Source organism: Oreochromis aureus, linkage group 1 (genome assembly GCF_013358895.1).
Source record: "Oreochromis aureus strain Israel breed Guangdong linkage group 1, ZZ_aureus, whole genome shotgun sequence".
In the NCBI taxonomy this organism is placed as follows: Eukaryota; Metazoa; Chordata; class Actinopteri; order Cichliformes; family Cichlidae; genus Oreochromis; species Oreochromis aureus.
In genome coordinates this window covers 39,856,095-39,878,632 of record NC_052942.1, presented here as the reverse complement: position 1 = coordinate 39,878,632, position 22,538 = coordinate 39,856,095, and the positions used below count along the sequence as shown (strand labels likewise).

At 42.4% G+C, this 22,538-nt stretch overlaps 2 protein-coding genes and 2 long non-coding RNA genes across 4 annotated transcripts; 2 read left to right on the top strand and 2 right to left on the bottom strand.

Annotated features, from left to right (window-relative positions):
* Positions 1–200: 200 nt before the first annotated feature.
* Positions 201–5,278, bottom strand: LOC116319113 (gamma-aminobutyric acid receptor-associated protein-like 2). The gene is made up of 4 exons (XM_031738337.2): positions 5,035–5,278; positions 2,385–2,440; positions 2,126–2,298; positions 201–708 (listed from the first exon to the last, which is right to left on the bottom strand). The coding sequence occupies exons 1-4, from the start codon at positions 5,066–5,068 to the stop codon at positions 618–620; spliced, it is 354 nt and encodes a 117-aa protein (XP_031594197.1). The 5' UTR covers positions 5,069–5,278; the 3' UTR covers positions 201–617.
* Positions 5,279–6,561: 1,283 nt separating this feature from the next.
* LOC116319129 (NAD(P)H dehydrogenase [quinone] 1-like) lies at positions 6,562–13,184 on the bottom strand. The gene is made up of 6 exons (XM_031738361.2): positions 13,042–13,184; positions 11,963–12,130; positions 10,713–10,843; positions 8,878–8,991; positions 8,498–8,599; positions 6,562–6,986 (listed from the first exon to the last, which is right to left on the bottom strand). Exons 1-6 carry the CDS (start codon positions 13,043–13,045, stop codon positions 6,624–6,626), a joined length of 882 nt encoding a protein of 293 aa, XP_031594221.1. The 5' UTR covers positions 13,046–13,184; the 3' UTR covers positions 6,562–6,623.
* Positions 13,185–13,797: 613 nt separating this feature from the next.
* LOC120440769 lies at positions 13,798–15,514 on the top strand. Its single transcript, XR_005613498.1, has 3 exons — positions 13,798–14,501; positions 14,577–14,861; positions 15,112–15,514. It is a non-coding gene; the product is annotated as an uncharacterized LOC120440769 (long non-coding RNA).
* A 3,333-nt stretch (positions 15,515–18,847) lies between these two features.
* LOC116319112 lies at positions 18,848–20,473 on the top strand. The gene is made up of 2 exons (XR_004199359.2): positions 18,848–19,136; positions 19,791–20,473. It is a non-coding gene; the product is annotated as an uncharacterized LOC116319112 (long non-coding RNA).
* The last annotated feature ends 2,065 nt before the right edge of the window (positions 20,474–22,538 follow it).

Genomic DNA, 22,538 nt, shown 5'->3' with positions numbered 1-22,538 from the left:
TCTGAAATTACACCGCTCTGTGATTTTCTGCAGCATCAATCTCGTCTCATTTGTAACAATGTTGTATTTTTTATGTTTTTTGTTGCTGTTGTGTCATCGGTTAACAGCTCGAGTGGCGGCGACACTCATGGGGATCATTTTGTGCTGAAGAGTCACATGACCCCCTGTTTGCATCAAATAACACACACAGTTTGAAGAAATGAGGAAGGTGCCCAGGCTTTATTTTTGGCTTTTTATTGGTTAGGTCATCCAGCTACCTTACCGTCAAATAATTCATTTTTTTAAATATCATCTTCAAAGAAGAAAGCACAACTGAAAGCAAAAGTCATTCACTCATGTCACTTTTAAAAGGTGGAAACAATCAATAACAATAATAATAAATCAAGGTTCCTACTAAAACACTCAAATCACAACATCGAACAAAGAGTAACTGAAATGTGACACACTGGATCTGTAAAGAGGAGGCGAGACATGAGCCGGGACAAGCACGCCGGAGTCTCCCAATGCGTATCCGTGTCTGTTCCAGTCTCTGAATTTCCCTCGCTGTCTCCCAGGGGCCAAGTGAGGGCTGTGATTGGATGTGGGTGGGTGTCACGAGAGGCAGCTTTTATTTTCCTCTAAAAGCCAAAGGTGTTCTCCCCGCTGTAGGCCACGTACAAAAAGCCGTCCTCATCCTTCTCCTTCTCGTACAGCTGCCCCATCGTGATGCTGAAACATGGAGGGAGACGCAACGTCGTCACTGAACACCAAATAAGAAAACAATCCACCGCAGAAAAGACACCAACAAATCCGCCTGATTAGCATTTTTTCATAAATAACACCAGAAATCTGTGAACATTTGGAGGAGTGACGCACACTAGCACATAAAGAGCAGACGTTCCTAATATGGTCACCTGAGGCGGTTTGTTTGTGAGAAGCAGCCAATCAGAAAAAAGATTACATAAAGAGGGAGGAGCTAATGCAGACGGACTGAGGGGCTGCTGCATAAGATAAAGGTGGATTATTGTGAGCTGTAAATCATGCAAAGCCACTCTGGTAGAGCCTAAGAATAAAAACACAAAGCCAGGAATTACGCAGAGTCCAATGACAGTTTAAAATAACCAGTAATCATAAAACAGGTGAAGGACCAGATGTTCAAAGGAGTCCCAGGAGATGCTCACCTCCCTACCTGCACCTTAAACATTCCCAACACTAATTCTCATTTTCAAGTCTCATTTTTTGATTTTTTTTATCATTCATTTGCACCTGATTTGTTCTTGTTTGAAGACACCGATGTTTGTCTGTGTGTCTCTTTTAAATTTATTGACAGTCGAGCAGTCAGTTCACTTATTTCCCCTGTCCAGCAGGGAGCGTAGGTTAACCGCTTGTACATATAATTCATGCTATAAATAAGATTTTTAGGAAACGTTTATAACTCGGCAAACAGGTGTAAAAATAGTTTGTGTATTTTTTTCATATTAGAATACGCAGACCTGGAGACAGAGCTATGAAACCGTGGAAACTGACCCACTAACACTGAAACACTGAGACGTGCAGCATTATGACGGCCGAGTGCTGAGAGCCAAAACGGAATAAATACAGTTTACAGTATTGAGTTTTTCCTTTCCAGTCACCTTTCTCACTCACTATGTGTTAACAGACCTCTCTGCATCGAATCATATCTGTTATTAATCTCTGTCTCTCTTCCACAGCATGTCTTTATCCTGTCTTCCTTCTCTCACCCCAACCAATCACAGCAGATGGCCCCGCCCCTCCCTGAGCCTGGTTCTGTCGGAGGTTTCTTCCTGTTAAAAGGGAGTTTTTCCTTCCCACTGTCGCCAAAGTGCTTGCTCATAGGGGGTCATATGATTGTTGGGTTTTTCTCTGTATCTATTATTGTACGATCTACTGTACAATATAAAGCACCTTGAGGCGACTGTTGTTGTGATTTGGTGCTATATAAATAAAATTGAATTGAATTTTATCTAAAGAACTTTAAAACTGAAATGGTTAACGGTGCCGGCCAACAGTATTCAGTTTACAATCAAACATTAAACCCTCACACGACCTGAAGTAACAGAGCAAGGTCATTTAAGATCTCATTATATTACTTTATAATAAAAAAACAGAAAACGAGGTCGCTCACCTGGACTGAGGCACCGTCTTATCCACAAACAGGAAGATGGCCTTCTCCGAGGGCAGCTGGATGCGTTTCCTGATGATCCACATGAACTGGGCCACTGTGATGTCAGAGGGGACCAGGTACTTCCTCTTGTCGATGTCCACTATCTGTGATCCCGACACTTTCTCCACGATCACCTGAACGCAACAACACACACATTTCATCATCAGCGAACTGGCCGACTTGCAGAAGCAGCCGCCCACGTGTCGTCGTGCTCACTCACCGGGACGCGGTCAGGGTACTTGTTGCGGATTTTGGCTGACTCTATGCATCGATGTTCTGCAGGAGACACAGAAACATGCGGGTTAGTCTGATGGGTGTTTCTCGGCACCTCAGGCTGTTTCAAAGTGAAATAAAAAAAAATTTAAAAAATGGCGAATGAAAGTTAACCAAAATGAAACTATGAAGAAAATTATTATTATTATTTTAACAATAATGGAACAAGAAACTGACTCAGAGTTCTCCCTTGATTAAACCACAGAAACAAACATGATTAAAAAGACAGAAAACTACAATAACGATCAAACAGATGCAAATTATAAGCAACAAATAACTGAAAACAGACATTAGAAAGAGCCGCTATTCACTGCAATCTAATGTTCAACTTATTTCAACATATTTATATTGCTCTACGGCTTTGCATGATTCACAGTTCAAAATAAGCCTTCTTTATCTCATACAGTCTTGTTTAATATGAACATCCACCAGGAGCAGTAGATATATGACAGGGATTAACAAATGCAGATTTAAGTCCACTTCAATTAGTGAAAAAGGTTTTCAGTAACTTTCTAAATGCAAAGGCAATCTTTTGCTCCCTGCAGCGCCCCCTGTGGTGTGGAGGCTAGCTTCAGCAGTTTGTCTACATGTACCAAAAATATCAGCCTTCCTTAATCAATAAAAGCTACATTTCAAAAACCAGCTGACTTCTTCAGTTTAAGTTTTTAGGTCCCCGAAGGTTATTTGAGGAGTTCTTCAGAGAGGTTTGTTTAGAAAAAACCTTCCACAGACAGCTCTCGGCACTTCCTGCTGCTGATTATGCACAGAGATCGATATCTGACGGCGGCGTTGCTGTCAGTTAACACCAGCTCTGACTGCCTGAACACCTTCGATCCGCTCACTCAGAAGAAGAACATGCAGGCACTGAATCTTTAATAAAACCTTCCCATGTTGCCTCTATGATATCACGCCGCATGCATTCCTGCAAGTATTTATTCTGGCAAATATTTGCACAAAAGTAAAATAATCACTCCCGTTTCTAACAGTTCAAGAGCTCCTTTCCTTCAGATCATTTGTTTTCACTGTGTCACATAAATTAAAGATGAATGAGCACAAATGGACAAAAATCCTTATCGCGGTTTGTGGTCAGCTGGTTGAAACAGCGCTTGGCATGAGTCCGCAGGAACCACATCTTATCGTTCACAGGAAGCACCGGGGGTGCCCTGAGCTCCTGTTCAGGTTTCACAGTTGGCCGCCATAGACATGCTAATTGTTGTAGTTGCTTCTAGTTTGCATGGAAGATACTGAATTAACTGCAAACCCTCGCTAACTACTTCCTGAGCTGTAGTGAAACACAAAGTGCAACACAACCCAGAAATATTCACCTTCCCTGTAAAGGTTTTGACTTTTGTTTTTTGCATTTTTCTCATTTTTACAGCTTTGCTAGAAATCTTCCTTCCAAACAGTGACTAGGGCGATGTTGTAGCAACCAAAAAAAAAAAATCGCAGGAAGGTCCGTACAGGTAGCACCGTGTACTGTAAACCTCCAACGAGTCCCCTCATTGATCTAGGACCATGTGACCTTGTTCACGCCACCCTACAGCACCACAATGCCAAAATGGTGGACAGGTTAACAGTCATTTGACTACAAACCCTGAATAGGGTTAGCTTGAAAGAAAGCACCATAAATACTTTCTTAAGCTTTTATTATAATAACGTTGATAACTGACATAAAACGTTACCACTGCTTTTTTGTTGTTGTTTTTTTTTTTTTACCTAAATCAATTTCCCTTTTTAATATCAGCAGTGCAAGCCCCACCCCCAGAAAAGCTCCCGGAATTTGGGGGGTTGGGTCTTCACATCCACCAACGTGTGCTTGTTGTAATCTTTCTTAATGGAGAGACTTGTACTATTTTCAAACCTACAGATAATATTTCATGATAAGTTTCAACTACTGGTAAAAGTCAGCTTACACAACATTTATTACTAATGCATAATTATACAATAATATAATATTTTTATGTGAAATTAATGGATGTAAAACTATATCACAGTAACACAATCACAGGGAATGTGCTCCTGCACTTTTCAGTACTTCACTGAGTGAGTTTTCCTGATTACCTTGATTTACTTTACTGTACTTCACCTGTAACTGAGCACCTCTTTAACTCTCTTTAAATGATCCCTGAAATCTTTCCAGCTGTGATGCATGCGGCTGGCCTGTAGTGTTAGAGCTGTTTGGTCATCCAGCTGCTGATGAACTGCGAGCAGAGGCGAGGCCCGACTAGCAACTTGCTGAGCCAGCATACACGATTAGCCTGGTCGTCGTGTTAACAACAAAAACACGATGGTTTGTTCCCTTCCACGAGCCCAGTACACGGCTTTAATACTACAGGTTCGAAATTAACGTTAACTGGAGCGGACATCAGTATTTACACCTGTATTTCCCCGCTAATGGATCGCTGGCTCCTCTATGGACAAATGCCTGGAGGACAGGCCCGGCTCCCCGCAGGGCCCGTTTATCAGCGACACCTTAGAAACTTTAAAGCCCACATTAACTCCAATACGGAAGAATAAACAGATAAACTTTTATAACATAATAATAACAACTCATAACCATTTTTCCTCACTAATCAGAACATCACCTCCATTCTTACCCAAAGAGTGGTCTTCTTTGAACATCCATTTCATGTTTGCCGTTTCCGGGCTCCTCTCGTCGGGTGCAGCGGGCTGTAAACGCGACTCACGGTTAAATTTGGGGCTCAACAATCTTTCCGCTCGCTGTCCTCTCGGTTTGAACCTCAAATTAACGAACAGACGGCCCAGCACCTCCCAGCGCTCCAGCTACACAACAACAACAACAACAGCAACAATCCTCTTCTTCACGATCAGCCTGCTGAGCCCCGCCCAGCCCGTGACGTTACCAAGGACCCTACCATTCCGCCACGTAGAGGGGGAGAGAAAGACGGCACTCTCGACTCTTTCACTCTGTAAACGTAAATAATAACGAACAAGCAATGACGAAATGCATCATAACTAGGCTAAAAACCACATAAGACCTACGTAAGATTAAATGTTTCAATTTCACTGTATGTATAAGCCGATATTAACATTTCACATGCTAGTTTTAGGCTCGCAACCCCCCTATTAGTGATATGCAGTCATATCTATTTCTCCTCGCTACAACATAAACACAACCAGCATTACAGCAGTTCCCACAGACATGCGCAGTTTAAATCCCCTAAATGCAACCATTGCTTTCGTTAACAAATGCTGAGTATTAAGAATGTTTTATGGCGTCATGACAGGGCTAAGACTTCTACAATAATTAATTACAGTGATACTAAGATATAAATGAATAAATATCTATCTTCCTGTTTTGCTTTGAAAGCAGAGACCCAGAACACCCTCCAACTACAAATCCATGGCCTTTGTAATTCTGTAGCTCCAGGTGTTGCAATCAGAAACGTGTCATTGCTTTTTTTTCTTCTCTTTTTATTCGAGTAACATAGACCTAATCTCTCCTGAATCTCACATAGCAGGGGAGTCAAACTCATTTTATATCATGGACCACATACAGAAAAAGCTCTGGTAGCTTCTTTCCAAGACTGTCTTGAATTTTGAACTGACTAAAAGTTTATATTTAAAGAAGAAAAAAATAATTGAAATTTATGGATAAAAAATATTTTTCTGTTTTTCTATCTATTACTTAAATCCTTTGGTTTTTTATGAATGGCTGTGGGCAAGGCCTTTGTCAGTAAAATAATAATAAAAAAAATCTGAAAATACAAATAAAAGCTGAATAACTTATGCCCTGGGTTTGGAGACTTTTCTATACCCATTCAGCCCCCAGACCTTATGTTTGACATTCCTGTTTTAGAGTTTTACAAAATAAATAAAAACCAAAGGCATGAATAAATCTGGGAATTTTAAAAACCAAAAGCTGACTCACTAAAACAGTGTTTTTTAAAAGCTGAAATCTGGTCAAATAAACTTTATTGATTAGGAAATATTCATATTTTCCTTGATGATTATTTCAATAAATAAAACTTTTATTTTATACATTTCCGTTACTTTTTAATCAAATTTATTGCTTCATGTTTATGAAGGCAAAGAATATTTTTTGAGAGTAAAGACCTTTCTGGGTTCAGATATTATAAAAAGAAAAGGCTCCTGCACCAAAATAAGTGCTTTAATACAAAGTTTTATTCAAACTTCAGTAAATGTGTCTAAAACCACACGTGAATTACACTGTACGAATGGAGGCACGCGCCTTCTTCCCGCAGCCTTGTTCGTCTTCCTCTGTGGCCGGAGCTCTGGTCTGGTTGTCGGGCGGCAGCGGCTTCCCCAGGTGGTGTCCTGTGGAGATGCCGAGAGGTTGCGTCGCTAGTTCCTCCTTCACTTCCGGCCGAAGTGAGAATCCTCCCTGAAAGCTGAGATCAAAGAGCTCACAGGGGGCAAAGGTCAAAGGATTTTCTGCAAGTAGTCCTTTGAGTCGAGTCCGCCACCCCTCAAGCATCGCGGCCCGTCCAGCTGGGGGACAGTGAGCTGGACTCCAGAAAATCTGAGGAGCCAGAACCTGAAATCCACAGAAGTGCAGAATCCCATTCTGGAAGAAGCAAAAGCAGGCGGGAGGGAGGAGGATTATTCCATAAGCATTATTCTTTGGGTTTGTTAAGTGTTATTTGTGTAGCTTTCCCTCTTATGCCCTTCTTTATTAACTTTAATTGTGCTAGGGTTTTGTCTCTGTGCTCATTTCCTGTTTTATTTTGGTAGCTCTTTATTTCCTTGATTGTTTTCACCTGTTTCTTGTTACCTAGCTGTTTCCACTCCAATCATTAGCCATCAGCTGTTGGCCTCCCAGTCTTATCACCAACTGATGCTTGTTCTCATTCACTTCATGGATTTTCTGTATTCTGGGTTCCTGCTTTGATTCAGCTTTATTTATACGTTTACCTTCAGCTTTTCTTATTTGGTAAAAAGTGAGAAACAAAAGTCCCAAAAAACTTTGGACTTTCGAACTGCATATACGAACAGCTCGGCGACTGGCTCTTATCTATTTTTTATGTAATCACACCCACATCAGCAGTGGTGCTGCTTTTCAAAGACTCCTCATGCTCAGTTATAGCTTCATATTTTTTTCCTTGGTGTTTCATATTGTAGCTTTGCATGAATAAGAGGTGCTCCTTTATCTTACACCGGGCCCCTCAGCTAAAACAAGTCATTTCACTCCTCCCTTTCTTCTCATTGGCTGCTCCTCACATCCAGAAGAGCAGGTGGGTGGGGCTTCTGTAATCACATTCATAATTTTGTGCTTGAGATGACAATTTTAGGAACATCCCCACTCTATCGCAGCTCAAAGTGTAGAAAGAAGAAAAACTGTGTGAAAGTCTTGTCACAGCTTTTGGCTCACAGACGTTACTTTTACACACACTGGTCTCACGTTTAATGTGGACATCCATCACTGGAACTGAAGACTTATGACTGGAAATAAGAAAAAGTGGAGTTGAAGTGGAAGCAGTCCACAAATTATTCCTGTTCAGCTCCATGAGCACGAGTAAAAGAGCCTGCCTGTCAGAGGAGGAGGCTGCATGTCTGTTTGTGTCAGCTGATAACAGCGGTAAATGGGCTGACAGTGTTTGGACGAGGACAAAGTCAGCTTCTGGACACTGGAGGAGCAGCAGCGGTTTATCAAAGGTTTATGAGCCGACACATTACATCACATTTGTACCTTTGTGTGCGCTGCTGCTTGTTAGGATCAGAATAATCCTTTGGAATAAAATATGCCTCTTCACTACAGTAACCATACACACTGAAAAATAATGAGCTTTGAGGGCCAGGCCCGTCTCTGATGTGGCTGTGATCAATTCAATCTGCCTCCAAAAGGTTTCTGTATGTCAGATTAGGATTACAGTGAATCCTCTGAGTTTTTGTTACTATTCTGAAGTTTGAAGTTTGGAATTCTTTAGTTTGATTTGAGTTTGATTTGTGTTGACTTCTCATCTTGCTGGATCTTACTGCATATAGTTGTGCATGCTAATCAATAAAATAATTTACTATGTTTGTAGTAAGTTGTGAATTCTTGGTCTTTATTTTAAGTTTTTTTCTCAGGTGTCTCACCTGCAGAGGCCACAGGGTGACGTTGATGTCTCCGTTGATGCCGTCAGGCTGAAACATCGTCGGAGTTGCTCCGGTCGTGAAGGACATCATGGCTTTTTTATCCTTAGAGGAAATATAACATACAGTTGGATAACCAGACCAAAACACGTCCACAAAGAAAAGCTCCTTATTTTATCAACACCAAGTTTTCCAATAATTTTCTAACATATGTACAGAAATTCCTTTGTTGTCTCTTGCTTTTTATCTCTGACACATGAGCGCATCACCTTACTGTCCCACCTAAATGTAGGTTAAATAGATAAATCCAGACTGATATTAATGGAGTTGGTTGTTATTTGTTGCATCCTTCTAATGATTTGGTGTTCTCTGTTGAAACGGACCTTGAATATCCCGTTATCGTACATCTTTTCCAGGGAGAAAGCGAAGCCCTGTGACAGCACTCTGTCTATCCAGCCCTTCATGATGGCAGGAAAACTGAACCAGTACAAAGGAAACTACAGAAGGAAAAAACAATGTTGTTATTAATACCATTCAGTGTTTTATTATTCTCAGTCATTTTCTAGTTCAACACTCTTTTACATCAAGCATTTCCAAAGACGCATACATGCCTGTACTAAAAGCTGCAGTTCCCCTAATGTCCAGCAGAGGCAGCAGTGAGTCAGTCCCCATAGACTTCCATGTTAAAACTTTACAGCAGAAACAAACATGTTTACAGCCTGGTAGCTGGTCTCTGTACATAGGAGAATGTTTCTATAACTCACCTGTTTAAATTGTATTAAGGCTTAAGGTTTGCATTATTAGGGGCGTGGCCTCCCTGACTCACTGACTTCTTTGACACAGGTGGCTGTAGCAGCTAGCGGTCTGCTAGCTTCACCTGAACTGGACCTCTGCACCGTGATTGTGCTGTTGGAGCCTTATGGAGTATTTTCAATGACATCATGTGACCAAAATATGGCTGCTGTGAGGTCACTGTACTAACTGTCATGGTCTGGGTGTGTGGCTGTAAGATTCAAGCTGAAGGTCTGGACCTCTCTGGTATCCACCCATGGGCAGGGCCTACAGCCTCCCTCACCTGAAGCTGATTGAGGCAATCAGGTTGAAGATTTAAGCTGCTTGCTGACACTGCTTCCTCCCCAGTTCGTCAACTACCTTATGTTGGTAACCAGGCCTCACGCTCCATGTTTATGAATCTCAAGTGCTCTGCTAACCTTGTAATCTCGTGTTCTAGTTACTCCTGGAAACTCCATCACACTGAACCACTCATCTTGGAACTCTGGTTAACCTGCCTGCTTTCAGAATCATCTCCTTGCCTCACCTACCTGCCCTCCTGCCCTTACACCACCTCGGGACCTTCACCGCTCAGGACAGCTGCCACACACCACCAAACCCACCTGGACCACGTTACCTCTCCCTCAACGCTTCCATCTCCCACCTGCACAGTAAGACGAAGATTTTCATAGCTTCCACCCTCTCCAGAACTCCTCGTTGGCTACCGCTCTAACACTGCTCTCCTCTCTTCCAGTACGTACCTAATCACCAGCCAGCTGCCGTTGCTTTCTTGGACCTGTCCCCTTGCTTATCCCTCTCCCCTGGCCAAGACCCTCACGCCCCATGTGTCAAGCCTTAAATCAAGTACTATCGTAAACGTCATTTTTGTGTTAGTCAATAAACCTTTGTTAAACCCCTTCCTCAGCCTCCGCCTTGGGTTTTTTGCACGTGGGTTTGATTTTTGGTACTCAGCCTACGGCCGTTTTGTGACACTAACAGACCGTCCGAGAAGGCGGAGCTCCAGGTTTGGAGAATTTTGAGAATTTCATTTGCAATGGAGATATGACAGCTGCTGAGGAAGATGAATTTTATCACCCTGAAAATCTAAATCCTATTTAAATCTAAATTTATTTCTAAAACCACTTTTACTTCATGTTGCTCAGATGGTGGTTTTATTAGTCTGTGTTCTGCTTCACATTAAATATTCTGACCTTTCATGAATCTGCCTCAGGAATAATCGTTCAGAAGAACAACAACACCCCCGATGAGCAGAGCGATTTAACACAGAAGCTGAACATTACAAACCATTAAAAATGGAACAGATCTCTGTATTCTCAGGAATATCCAGGATGTGGGCTCACGTGTTTGTGGACACGATGGAGTGGTTACTCATCATGAAATGGGAAGTTTTGACACTCAATAACTGCAGCTTTAAGTGACCTCTGACCTGGAAGATGATGAGCTCGGCCTCTGTTACTTTGCGCTGCTCAGCTACGATGTCTTCGCTGAGACGGCCCTCCATCCCGGCGTGCAGGGTCTCCTCTCCGTACCGGAAATGCTCAGAGTTCCTCACATCACCTGAACACAACACGCTCAGTCAGAATCGCAATAACAAACTCACTGGGAGGTTTTATCGGTTAACTTTAATTGTATGTTTTCAACCCAGAGACACCCTGTCTATATAAAACAAACCTTTGACCTAAGCTGAGAGTTATTTCACTGATACCCACTGAAGGCCATAATTTATTAACAAGTGTGATGCTTGTGAGGGGAGATGGTCCGGTGTGCAAAAAACTGATCAACAGCATTTTTTTAAAAACTTTCTGTAAAAACTATAACAAAAGCTGTGGCGGCTGGAAAAAGGAAAGTCTCAGATATTGCTGAGAAAACTGAAGAAACCCTGAAACATCCCTTCAGGTCAGCATAAGGTCTGAATGCAAAGCTGAGGCAGCAGAGCTGTTTGTTGGATCGTTTCAAAGTGTTTGATGAGGTGATGAAGGCGAAGTTAGCAAGAGTCACATGGCATGCTTTCATCTATCAGTCCAATCATTAAACGTTCTGATGATAGTTCAGGTGGCACAGGGGCTGTTTTTCACCGGGAGACGTGTCTTAAAGTTTCAGCTTCCTCTTTGGTCTCCACTGCACACAGAAAATGTGTCACCGTGTGGAACTGCAGGGCATTTCAGCCCAGAGCATGCCCAGTCTGAGCACTACAGCATTAAAGAGCAGACTACAGCAGGCAAAGAAATGATTAGCCTGTGAATCAGACCAAGGTACGTTTCATTCACTTATATTTACGCAGATTTGAAGGTGAGCAGGAACTGATGGACCACAAACTGAGAGACACACAGAGAGCAGCATTAAAGCTTGAGTTGGTGTTTTAACAGGATTTGCTGACAATGAGAAAGATGAAGCTCGGCACGACACGAAACAAAGAATAAATATGTCAGATGAACACAGACGCAGAAGAAGCACAAAAAAAGCCAAAAACTGACTGACAGATGCAACGTGAGCTCAGAGAGACACGCCTGCAGTCATTTCGGTCTCTCAGCATCTGAAGTTATAAAAGTTTGAATGTACAAATATGATCGGCTGAGCTGAACACTGATGATGAAACAAGCAATAATATGTGTGTGTGTGTGTGTGTGTGTGTGTGTGTGTGTGTGTGTGTGTGTGTTCCAGTGTGGGGGGGTTTACCAATGATGTCATCCCGCGTGGCACTGGCTTTGAAGTTCATGGCGTACAGGTCAGACACGACGACCTCGTATCCCTGCAGCTTCAGCTCCTGCAGCGCCACGTCTCGAGCCGCCGCGTTGAACGAAGCCGGACTCTGGTGGGCGTAAACGATCAGAGCTGTCTTCTGAGCTGACACACACACACACAGACACACACGCACAGACACACACGCACACACACACACACACGCACAGACACACACGCACACACACACACACACACACACACACACACACACACACACACACACACACACAGAGCTGTTAAACCATGAGGCTGAAATCAAGTTTGATGAGTTTCTTTGTCGTGTTGCTCAAAATATGAAAACTGGAACAAACTAATGAAAAAAATGAAAAGAGTTCAAATTTAAATCTGGATGTTTGTCAGAAACATTTCCTCTTTAACAGTAAACACAGACGTACAGCTCGTCTGACACAATCAAGCTTTAAATAGTGTTTCTAAATACAAAATACAGGAAGCAGAAAATCCTGTAAATAACCTTCAGAAGGTGAAACAAGAAACGTTTAAATCACAGCAGGCTGACCGCAGGATTTCACAGTGGTTTCTTTTATTATAAATTCCTCCTCGTCCACCTGGATATAAGAACAAAAACACATTCCTTTGTTTTGTTTTTAGCTTATTTTTTTATTTCATGTACAGCTTCAGAAGTCCCAGAGAATAAAAAAAGAAACAAAAAGCCTCCAATTTTGTTTTTCCTTCCACTTTAACCAATAATCAAATGTGAGAACACCCAGTGTGGGGTGTATTAATTAATTACTCTATTTTATATTCCTACAGTGATCCATTATCGACAAACCTGAAAATCTTTCTTAATTTGAGGTCACTGTTTTTACAGTTCTGAGCAAACTTTATCAAAAAATAACCAGTTTATATAAATTACAAATCCATGGAAATATAAAGAAAGATATAAACCTGAGGTTTGTTTGAGAGCTGTGTGGATGCAGACGGTCTGCCCACAGGACGCTCAGCGATTTACAGATTTATTTCTCAGATTTTTAACAGTGAGCGCAGAAACTTACCCATGCTGCGTCTGCTGGACCCGTCGGCACAGGAGACCGGGTTCGCGGGGCTTCTTATAGGCCCGCGGCTTTGTTAGCGTGAGAAACACGGTTAGATCAGATGTCAGGATAGAACAAACCTGTCTGAGAGTCACAACAACATACCGTGGGGGGGGGGGCTGGGGCTGTCAGAGTGCAGGGCCGGTTCAGCGGAGTGCTTTGAGAGGGAGGAGTGTTGTGTGGAGTCAGCGGTGGAGCAATAAGATTGTTTTCTTTTGGCCTGGAAAAGAATGTTTGGGTCACTTTCAAAGGATTATCCTGCAGGGTCATGTGGTTTAATGCACGCTTTAATCTCGCTTCATTTCACCTTGTTGGAAGAAAAGTGGATGAAGGCGTCAGTTTGAGCAAAGCCTGATCCGTGCAGTCGGTGTCCCCAGTTTGTTTGCACACGGACTCTCATGACTGACAGCAGAGTGGACTTTCACATAGTTCACAGACGATTACAAAATCACATAATGGTGACACGATGAAGAAAGAGGGGAAAAAATTAAATATGAGGCCTTTTTTATTTTGATTTTGATCTCACAGAGTCCAGAGGAATGATCCTTAATCAGCCAGCCAAGCAAAAAATAAAACAACAACAACAAACAAAGATGAAGTGGAAGCAAAAAATTATAATGATAAAGTCCAAAAACAGGCTGGACATGAAAACAGCCAACGCCAACCAGGAAACCACAAGAACACCAAGAACAGGAAGACCTCACACAAAGAAAAAGGAAAGAAGGAAACCTGCAGCGAGCAGCAACGCGACACAGCGTGAGGGGAGCAGGCGGGAAATCAGCCGATGCTGAGGGACAGCGGTGAGGCTCATATACTGTCAGTACGAACCACGGCAGTGAGAAACAGGTTCTAATAGCATTTGATGTAAAAGGGCAAAGGTCAGAGGTCAAAGTCTGATCAGGATCCACTGAAAGCTTTTCCACCTATCGTGTTTACAGACACTCAAACGCTACAAAAACCATCACGTCCTTGGCTGAGGTGAGTGGGAATCAATGAAGAAACCCAAAAACCATCGAGATTCACTGCTTAAAGGTGCAGTAGGCACCAAGTTTAAGTGACTTCCATCAGACAGGCACTGGGACCAGGACCGGGACCAGGACCGGGACCAGGACCTTTAAACAGCTTTGTAAAGTGAGACATGTTTGGAGGCAATCCCAAGAAAACATCTTTCGCCCCTGAGGTTGCGTGCTGCAGCTAAACTTAGAGGCGGTCAGTTTATCTGTGTGTGTACGTGTGTGTGTGTGTCATGGTAGAAGAGAGTGTCTGGGGATTTTGCAGCTGGAGTCGGTGTTTTTCCTGTGTCTGCCCTCGTGGGTGGAGTCCCTGGTGTCTCACCTGAGTTCCATCCACGGTTAATCAGCAGAAGGTTCTTGAGGCCAGCGCTGTCCTCCACTCGCCACCAGTTTGTCAGCTACGTTCTGGTGGGAACTAGGCCTTCATGTACCGTGTTTTTGTGATTTAGTCCTTGTGTTTAATCTTGTTTCCCTGTTCCTTAGTTAGTGGTCAATCTACAGACGCATCCACTGCTGAAGCTTCTATCGGACGCTGGTCATACCTGGAAAGTTCATCTGTAACCTTGGAAAAACAACTACTCACCACACTTACCTGCCTGGCCTCCTGCTCATCGTTCTCCTCCTGGACTCCCTTGGAGCTGGATCGGATCTCTTGCTACTCCCACTGCTCTCACCTTGCCCGGACACTCGAGCCTGCATCCGAGTCCTGATTGGATAAGGCATAGACAGGAAGGGAAAAGTGATGACTATTAGTACAAATGGAAGAAGGTGATGGACTTGGATAAGTTTAGCTTCTTCCTACTCCTTTTTGAATATGTTACCATATTAATTATGACTATTCTCTTCTCCTTATGTTTTGTTTTGATAATGTTTTTCTTTCATTTTCTTTGCTGTATTATTTTAAAAGAAAATAAAGCCGTACAATTCCAGCTCCAAATAAATTCAAGATGTAAGCGAGTTATGATTCTGTAAAATATTCAGCGTGTCTGCATTAACCTGTCTTTTCCATATCTATCAGATGTGACCTTTATCTGAATGATCCTGAGGTGGATCCCCGACACGCTACTCGCACGCTACAGTTCAGGCTCAGCAGGCTGCATTATCACAGGAATGCTACCTGCACACCTGTGTCACCTGCTGTTCACGTGATTGGACCTTCGGATAAGAGTGTGCTTTACATGCTGATGTGCAAACTGTGAATGCAGCTCTTCCAGGAATGAAGCGCAGCAGCGCTGCATGCCTTTCAAACACACAACCAGATGGTGCAGTCTGCTCTTTTGCACCAGCGCGTCTCACAAACACCAGTGAAACATCACAGTTTGATCAGGTGTGAACAGCAGCCAGTTGTTCAGCTGGTGCTGAACTTGTTCTCTGGGTTAAAAACATCACAGCTGCTGCTGCCGGATCTCTGAGCACCTCAATGCTCAAACCTGTAACTCCATCTCATTCGCACGGAGTGAGCTCTGGGGCTATGAGGAACACACTGAAGTGCCAAAACCTGCAGTCCCTCTAACGTCCAGCAGTGACTCCCCTTTCATCAGAACTCTACAGGGCGGGGGGTTTAGATTCACCAGTGTGGGTCAGCTGAAGGGAAATGGCAGTTTTTGTGGAACTTGAGACGATGAAAGTGTATTCACGCCATGTCTGTGCTACCTCTGTCAGCGGTGACAACGAAATGAGAAGAACCGAGCCGGGGCCTTTCAGTGTAAGTTTTGCATGTTCTCCCTGCGCCTGCAGGTTTCCCTCCACAGTCTAAAGACTCACAGGTCAGTTTGATTCTACGCTGGCCATGTGACGTGCTGTATGAGTGTGCGGTCAGAGCACCCCATGTAGTTCAAAGTGCTCCCATTGATCAGTAAGAGGTCATAAGATTAGAAATGCATCTGAGCTCTGATGAAGCAGTGAAGACCGTGTGTCTGCTAATGTTATTTTAATAAAATATATTTACATTCTGTCATGTTATTATGTCCTGTGTGTCTAAGCTAACACAGGACAAACTCTGCACAGTAAAAAAGTCTGAAGGACTTTTATGCATTTATTTTACCGTTTTTCACCAGACATTGAATTTGACCATTTACCAATTATAGAAACCCTAGAAAGTTACCAGGGATTTTACAGTGTGTGATAACAGACGTTTTTCTCCTGAATCGAGTGTTGTTGCAAAGACTCAGCCCTCGAGGCCTGGAGCTCGACACCTGTGTGCTAGAGGGTGTGGGGAGCCATAGCCCCATCCCCCAGGGCATGAAGCATGCATGGAGGAGATCCAGGCCCCAGACATCCAGAGGCCCCAGAGTGCGCGAGCCCAAGGAGGACCACCGGAGGGGCATCTGTGGCACCCTACTGGGAAGAGCTGAGGAGAGCCCCAGATGAGGGGTCACCCAGTAGCCACGGAGCAGAAGCCAGAGGGGGCTGCAGTGGCGTGCCCGCGGGCTCTGCTGGCAGCCAGCTGTGCCAGAGTGTTATTGTTAATAATATTAATGGTTGTTTTTAGGGGTGCTCTGATGAAACTCGTCTATGTTTGAATCTCGCTCTGCTCCTCAGACCTCAGAGTCCAAAGAGACACTCAAATATTTAGAAAAATCACAGAGCTTTGCTGACTGTGTCGAACAAACACGTGGAATCAATCATTCAGGGGGAGGGGCGTCAAATTACACAGTCTTATTGCTACACAACAGTTTACAGTCTCAAGCAGGTCCAAAACCAAAAGCCAGATTCTAAGCCAAGCTGACAGCTGACGTAAGGCCAATATCAGCCCAAGGTCACGCCAACGTCTGAAAGAGGTCTAAAATAAAGCTGAATATCAAGTCAAACACCAGCTAGACTCCCATGCGCGATAGGGCCGATACCAGGCTGAAAGCTGCAAAACTGCAGTGTCAAATAATGATATCCCTGCCACTGGTCTAAAATCCAGTCCAGAGTCCCAACGTCAGGCTGATTGTTCCCCAAACAGCTCTTATTGTTAATTTTGACAAGGAAAAAAAAGATTTTTCTTTTAATAATTAAAAAAATAAACAGGAGAACTGAACATTCCCAAAGCGTTAAAGTGATTTTACCTGCAGCCCTACCTGTCCAGGGTGTGCCCCGCCCCTCCCCCAGTGATATCCGGGTCACCAGCTGGAATCAAGCAAATGTGGAGATTTTTAGAGGACGCCCAGTGTGGTGTCCAGTGTTTGAAGCCAGCGCAGAGCTGAGGTTTGAGCTTTTTGGCTGTTATCATTTTATTTTTTTACTGGAATCGTAAAAAAAAAAAATCCAGCTGAAAGTTAGGTCCTATTAGCGACATAGCCAGGCATTTTAATACTTGGAATAATTTGTAAAAACTTTAATTTCTTTGGTCCTGAGTAGCAGAAATTAGGCTCTGTCAGAGGTCCAGCGGCCAACAGCACTGAACACAGGCAACATTGCACACTGCAGCACAAAACAGATCTTTGATGGTAAACTGGTCTGGAAGTACACAGACAGCTGTCCAGAAGGGCGATTTTATCACAGAGGAAGTAAAACAGCCAAAGCAAGAGGGAATTCATGACGATGTTTTCAAATGTGAAGTGTAGTTTGAATCTTTTGTCGCTGGTTCAGTGAGTTTTGGTTGGAGTGATGAAACCTGCAGCTTCAGAATCTGAGATGTCGGCTTTCAGCACAGAAGGCGTGTCCGTGTACACTTTGTGTTTACATGTTTTAGTGGAATCTGTTTACCTGCTCGCTAATCGTTTGGTGGTTGTTGAAATGGTTTTGTGGGCTTTTAGCTGAGATTCTGATGTTTCTGTGGACAACACACGTGTCTGTATTTAAATAGCAGATGTGGCGATACATCCCGTTGAACCAGATGTTCTCCCCGGGTACCGGGGGCTCTGATTTTCAACAGGTTAGTTGTTTCTTACTTAATTACTTTGTGCTGTATGACTGGCCATAAGGAGGTTTTAATCAGTGGGAAAAGCTGTAAAACTCAAACACAGCTAAAAGTCCAAAATTTAAGCTCTTGCTTGTTTGTGGTGAGCAGCAGAACAAACAAGTGAACTATAAATGGCTTCAAGCGCACGTTCACACTCATTTAGACACTGACACACACCTCTGCCATTCAAAGACACTTTGTATATAGTTTATGTTATATTCAACACTGAACTGTAACATGTTTTAATTCAGTGTTTTATAAAAACGCGTATTTTTATAGATTATAGATGCAGTCAGTCGTTATATTGAGTCTAAAAGATTCCCCAGAGATGATAGAAATATCCGGCTGTGACACATCAGTGAAGCGCTCTGACACTTTTATGAATCGGCTGCAGTGATTGGATCGCAGCAGCAGCCTGCACTGAGTTCTGAGACCATCCGTGACACAGCACAGCTTCCTGAAACGAAATTCCAGCGCATCCTGGTGGGCGAGGTCGGCTGTGGACACCTGCAGCAAGCGTGCAGCGTGTGTGAATACTGTGACAGCACGAAGGTTTAAAAAGAGTGATTTATTGCCTTTTAAATTCACTGTTCCCACGATAGCCAGGGCAGCCAAAAGTTGCCAGCAACAACGCCACCTCGGGAATTCTATTCAAGGAAATGAGTAGAAACACCAACAAGCCACACAGGTTTGTTCCACTAGAATGAGACAGAAAAGGTTTATTACTCAAAGGAAAACAATGTCTTAAAACTACATGTAGCCCAGATGAAAAAAACAACACATTTACACCAATGATAAAGAAAGAGAGTATTTATTCTCTTTATTTTAACTGTCCACATCAACAAAGCATCATATTTCCTATGACCATTGAATGCACCTCTCAGTTCACCCCACGTGAGGGCACCTAGCTCAGCGACCAATCAGAGCCTACCCAGGCCGCGTTGACCCTGTCAGCCAGGAAGTGAGGTGAAAGTGCATGGTGCTCCCGGGTTTTTCTCATCTCAGCAAGAGGCGTGGAGGTATCTGCTACTCAAACCGAGAAATCCACGGACGAAAGAGAGGAAAAACTCAGAATTGAGAGGAAGGGAAGCGAGCATACTTACCTGCTGGAAGTCCGGAGTCGAGTGGCTGGATGAAGGAGAGAAGCAACGTTGGTAAGACGAGTGTTATTCTGAAGAAAAAACTTGTAGAGACTTACCGTCGTGATCACGCTAATGCTAGCTCGGTGTCTCACAGGCTAACCACTCACCTTTCATCCGGAGAGCTGCTGCAATTCCGACACCAGTGTGTGTGTTGGGCTTTTGTGAAACAGAGCAACGGGGAGCAACATGTTTCTTAGCCGCTCTAAAGCTAATTTTTGTCAGTTCACTGTGAGTTTAAAGTAACCTAGAGGGTAATTTTTAGTGCATTTCTCTCTCACGAATAGGCCTATAGTGTGGAGAAATTAAGCACACTGCTTTAATGCCTCTGAACTGAACTCACATGTATATTTGTTGCTTATTTGCACATAGTTCTGAATTTGTTATGGTGTATTGTATTTTGAATGTCAATGGTTACTTACCATAAGTATTGTTTAATTAATGTTTACATGAATAGAGAAATATTTGAGCAACTTAGATGTTTAGTTCTCATATTTGATACACTTGAAAATTGAATGTTGTACAACATAACTGTGAGATTTGATAAGATTTAAGATGTTGATGCAATGAATATGAGGTTGATGCAATATTTTGATTTTACATTTTAACCTTAAACAGTGCATCTGAAACAGACTGATTAGAATGTACATTTTATGACCTGGGTTATAGGTCAGGTTTTTGGAGAAGGCAGAAAAGTCCGAGGACCAGGACAAAATTCCGGTCGTGATAGATGGCGAGCCAACCACTTTGAGGACGATCCACCCCAAAGAAGATACACACCCACACACTCATACATTCCAATTACACTCACAAGGACCTTTGAGGTTGGCTTTTGCCAACTTAACTCTAAATTCTTAAAGGGCCCCAACGAGTACTTTGATTTTGTTTAAGTGTGCACACTATTTATTTTATTTTATACTTTATCTGTACAAATTGGACAAATATCTGTTATATCTTGTAACAATACAAGAGTGGCTACTCAAAAGTTGACATTGTGTCCAGGTCATTATTGCTGCTCAATACTTTGGCTCCATACGAATTTGGTGTCTTCTGATACTGGCCAGGGCCTCATTACGAGCCCAAGTAGTTATTGTGCTGTAATTCACCTTTATACATTAAAGTTGGTTACATACACAGTCAATCATACCGTGGAAGAGGGTTCGTGTTCAGGACTGAGGCTCACCAGCAGGTCAGGATGGTCTGCACGGACAAAAAAGATAAATGAATCACCTCAGACGCTTGTGAGCATGCATTCAACTGTGACACCTATCTGCGTCACTTCACTGCAGCGGAATATAAGCAGATTTGAAAATGCATTTATATTATTTAAATAAAACAGTTTTGCAGTTTCATCTTTATTTTTAATCTGTTTCTTTAAAAACTGTTTTTCTGTTTTCTCTGTGCTATCAAACAAAAGTGTCTTTGTCCCTAAACAGAAAACTCATCAGTTTAACATTTTATTTTTTAATCTAATCTTTTATTTTTAATGTAATCTTTTTACATTAAAAGTTTTTAAATAAATAATATTTATTTAAATATTATTGCATTCATGCAAATATAAAACATATTGTCTAAAAATGTGCTGTGCAGAGATGTTTAAAGGGGCGGGTGCTCAAAGTTAAAAAATGGCACATAGAACCAGGCTGAAGAACAACAACACACATTCATCCAGAATCTAATAAGGAATCGTATCATCAGGTGGGCACAAAGCAAACGTAGCCTGTGTTTTATCTGATGGGTAGAGTGTTGCTGCTGATAGTGCTGGAGGGCAGGGCTGTGTTGATCTGAGACTGTAGACTGTAAAAAGTCCATAGGAGAGATGGTAGTTCATTAAACAAGTGTTAGGAGTTAATAAAATGCAAAGATTGGTGACAGCGCTTGGAACCATCAGGCAACAAAACTGTGGTGAATAAACTCGGCTCTGCCTGCGAGTCACTCGTTGCCTCTCTTCCTCCTTCCATCTCCTCGTCTCATCTATCACTCTCCACTTACTGTCCATCTGAGAACAAGGCACAATCTGCTATTGCATTAATTTATTATTATTAATATAATAATATCATTTATTATTTAATTATCCACACTTAATAACTCTTACACCTAATCCATCATAAAGTAATGATAGAGAACCAAAACCTTGCAGTTGTGTTTATTATTGTGTTTATACTTAATAATTAAATAAATCTATACACAAAACACACACACACGTCCAGAATACTGTATGTACTATGGCTACAAATTTGCATCATGGTGCTGGTTCAGAATCCTTCCTTCATTATTTATTCCTGGTGCTATAATAATAAAGTAGAATAAAAAATAAAGTAATAAATGTAAACGAATGTATGATGACTCATTTTGGTTGACTATCCACTCTGTGCGGGCAGAAAGAACCTGCCCAAAGACAAAATAAGGCAGAAAGCTGTAAAACTGCAGTGTGAAATAATGAAATACCCGCCACTGGATGAAGAGAAGTCAGTCCCTACGTCACACTGATTGTTCCCCAAAGAGCTCTCACTCTTAATTATGACAACAAAAAAATGTTTTTCTTCTATTAATTAAAAAACTGAGTAGGAGACGTGAACACTGACAGAGCATTAAAGTGATTTTACCTGCATGGCTTCTGGCGATACATCCCGTTGAACCAGATGTTCTCCCCGGGTACCGGGGGCTCTGATTTTCAACAGGTTAGTTGTTTCTTAATTACTTTGTGCTGTATGACTGGCCATAAGGAGGTTTTAATCAGTGGGAAAAGCTGTAAAACTCAAACACAACTTAAAATCCAAAACCTATGCTTGTTTGTTCTGCTGCTCACCACAAACAAGTGAACTATAAATGGCTTCAAGCGCACGTTCACGCTCATTTAGACACTGAGCCACATGCACACACACCTCTGCCATTCAAAGACACTTTGTATATAGTAATAATAATATAGTGTATTGTAATATTCAACAATAAACTGTAACGTTGATCTCTTCCAAGGAAGCTTTTTTTTCATTCAGCATTTTCATAAAACGCTTATTTTTATATGCAGTCAGTCTTATATTGAGTCTGAAAGTTTCCCCAGAGATGATAGAAATATCCGGCTGTGACACATCAGTGAAGCGCTCTGACACTTTTATGAATCGGTGGAGGTGGAAGTGATAGGCTTCAAGCGCACATTCACACTCATTTAGACACTGAGCCACATGCACACACACCTCTGCCATTCAAAGACACTGTGTATAGTTTATTTTATGTCATATTCAATAGTGAAGCGTAACTTTGACCTTTTCCAAGGACGCTGTTTTTTTTAATTCAGTGTTTTCATAAAACTCTTATTTTTATAGATTTACTACATTCAGGCTTATCTCGAGTCTGAACGTTTCCCCAGAGGAAGGGTGCGGCATGTGTGAATGAGAGTTTGTTATGGCAGCAGGAGGG

Excerpts from the sequence above, each read along its gene's own strand:
- LOC116319113 (XM_031738337.2), bottom strand. The coding sequence starts at position 5,068 with ATGAAATGGATGTTCAAAGAAGACCACTCTTTGG. Across the intron at positions 2,441-5,034 it reads CAAAGAAGACCACTCTTTGG|AACATCGATGCATAGAGTCA; the intron begins GTAAGAATGGAG and ends TGTCTCCTGCAG. Across the intron at positions 709-2,125 it reads AAGACGGTGCCTCAGTCCAG|CATCACGATGGGGCAGCTGT; the intron begins GTGAGCGACCTC and ends TCCATGTTTCAG.
- LOC116319129 (XM_031738361.2), bottom strand. Across the intron at positions 10,844-11,962 it reads CACGCGGGATGACATCATTG|GTGATGTGAGGAACTCTGAG; the intron begins GTAAACCCCCCC and ends TGTTGTGTTCAG. Across the intron at positions 6,987-8,497 it reads TCACCCTGTGGCCTCTGCAG|AATGGGATTCTGCACTTCTG; the intron begins GTGAGACACCTG and ends TGCTTCTTCCAG.